The sequence below is a fragment of the Eurypyga helias genome, unplaced genomic scaffold (genome assembly GCF_000690775.1).
Source record: "Eurypyga helias isolate BGI_N326 unplaced genomic scaffold, ASM69077v1 scaffold14749, whole genome shotgun sequence".
In the NCBI taxonomy this organism is placed as follows: Eukaryota; Metazoa; Chordata; class Aves; order Eurypygiformes; family Eurypygidae; genus Eurypyga; species Eurypyga helias.
Window position 1 is genome coordinate 32,534 of NW_010270435.1, and position 2,311 is coordinate 34,844.

At 40.0% G+C, this 2,311-nt stretch overlaps 1 protein-coding gene across 1 annotated transcript in view; it reads left to right on the forward strand.

Annotated features, from left to right (window-relative positions):
- L3MBTL3 (l(3)mbt-like 3 (Drosophila)) overlaps positions 1-2,311 on the forward strand; it is a 71,332-nt gene that overhangs the window by 25,376 nt on the left and 43,645 nt on the right. Inside the window, exon 8 of the mRNA XM_010158452.1 lies at positions 290-425. Within this exon, the coding sequence (XP_010156754.1) occupies positions 290-425 (136 nt within the window). The remainder of the gene's footprint in view (positions 1-289; positions 426-2,311) is intronic.

The window sequence follows — 2,311 nt, forward strand, 5'->3', positions numbered from 1 at the left end:
CGGGTCCATCTCGTAGCCGGCTGGCATTTGCTCTGTCAGACACAGGGAGGCTTCCAGCAGCTTCTCACAGAAGCCACCCCTGTAGCCCTCCTCTGCTACCAAAACTTTGCCACGCAAACCCAATACACCTTTTCATCAAATAAATTTTTTCATCCAGTGTCGGCTTGAGCAGAAGTAAAAGGCTGACTGAAAGCACACTGTTAATATACATAATACTGATCAGAAGCTGTTACGTGTAGGGCAAACACCTTAAAATACAGTGTTGTGTGTTGTACATTCTTGCTTTTAGGTTTGTGGCTACAGAATACGACTCCATTTTGATGGATACCCAGATTGTTACGATTTCTGGGTGAATGCTGATTCTTCAGACATTCATCCTGTTGGATGGTGTGAGAAAACAGGTCACAAGCTTCATCCACCTAAAGGTATTGTTTAGTATGTAATGTGTACATTTTCCATAGCTCTGAGATCAAGACTATCTTTGTAATGCTGTAATTATATTTTTTGGCAGAAACTTTTTGTTCATTTAGTCAGAGTATTTGAACATGGCAAATTAAATGTAAAGTCTTGCTAAAATGTTGAGGTTAAATCCTACCTTCATTCAGTGGAAATTCAGAGAAAACAAAACCAAACCAACTGTAAAAGTAATTAATAAGGCGTTCGGAAAGAAAGTTAAGCAACAAACCTAGACCCCAGGTGAATGCTTACTGCAAGAAAAATGGCAGCATACTGGTGACCTGGATGCTTAAACTGAAGTCTCGCAGGCAGCTGAGAATCCATAGTGAAAGGTCTTAGGATATTTTCATCGCTACATATTGATCACCATTATTGTAAATGTGTTGTCACAGACTAATAAAGATTGTGCTCTCACCACAAAGAGTAAGCTTCAAATAGAGAGAAGAGAGGAATGAACTCATAAGGAGGGAGAAAGAAGGGTAAGATTACAAGCCTGGACGCATAATTTGTGCATAGCTTTTGTAAATGGTATACGTGTGTTGAAATACATGTAATTTGCTCACTTAATTGCTCTATTTCAGATTATGTAACTTCTTTATTTTGGCAAACGGAGAACACCTGCACTGAACTGTACCATGAAAAAAAGGAATAAATTTGCTCCCTTTTTGATGTAGGAAAGAAGTACATGGGGATGAAGGGAGCAACTGCAGGAGACAGGAGGATGATGGATAAATTCATTTGGTGTTTTAACATGCACAGTGAGTGTAGGATAATGTGGTCTTGAAAAGCTGCAAAATGATGAGTGTAGAGTTAAGAGGATGCATTATGGAGAATTATAAAACTGTGGATGTAGCTGCTGGGGTATGGAAGGTGAGAGTAAAGCCACACAAAGTGTATAGGCAGAGGGCCTGCCAGTGTGGGAGAGGGTGGCATTTCTGCAGCTGAGCCTTGGAGGAGTATGAAGGAGTATGTATGTGCTGCTCTTAAAATTCTGCTTTCGCTAATGGCGGGAGTGTTCTTTGTTGATGCTCCAGTATGGGAGTTTTCACTGAGCATAGTTATGTATAACTGGTCGTGCAGAAATAGCAATTTCTTGAGCATAAATCAGAATTTCTCAGAAGTTTGGCCTCTACTGAAGTAGTAAGTTACGTGTAGCAAATGAGTACATCACAGTTATAGAGTTATTGATGTTATTACAGCATGCTTAGTAAGTTTTATATCTGTGATGGAAGCTTGTCATCTTTTCCATCTTAAATGCCTGATTTAGAAAGCTTAAGCTTTTGTTAACAATGACTTACTGCTTCTGGAGGAAAGTTACTGTCTCCGAGTCACTTTCATGAAAAGCTTCTTCAGTTTCTCTTCTAGTTTTAAGTTGGTGGGAAGATTATTCTTTTGTGGTTTTTTTTTTTTTTTTTTTCACCATACTGAAGCAGTGAAGAGGTCTTTTACTTCAGAAGGTCATGGAGCACCTCAGAGGTGTTGAGGGAGACAAGTTAGGAGGATATATGATGGTAATTCTCAGGGTTGTGGTTATCATCCTGCCCAGCTATGTACTCCTACCACCCCCAAGATGTATTCTTGATTTTGTATAGCAAGGCTGTTCTCTCGTATTTTTATCCAAGACCTGAAAAATGCTCTGCATGGCTCTGCTGCTTCACCTCAGCGATAAACAGTTTCATTGTTGATGAGGTATGGTGTGATTGCTCTTGTACTCATGGGACTACTTCCGTTGTCCTAGTGCAAGCCTAACTTGCAAGTGGGATGGAAGAGGAGCAGGAAAGAACAAGCTGTATAGTAGAGTCATGCACTAAAAGGAGGCTGAAAGCAACCAGCCGTTAAGCAGTTAAACATATTT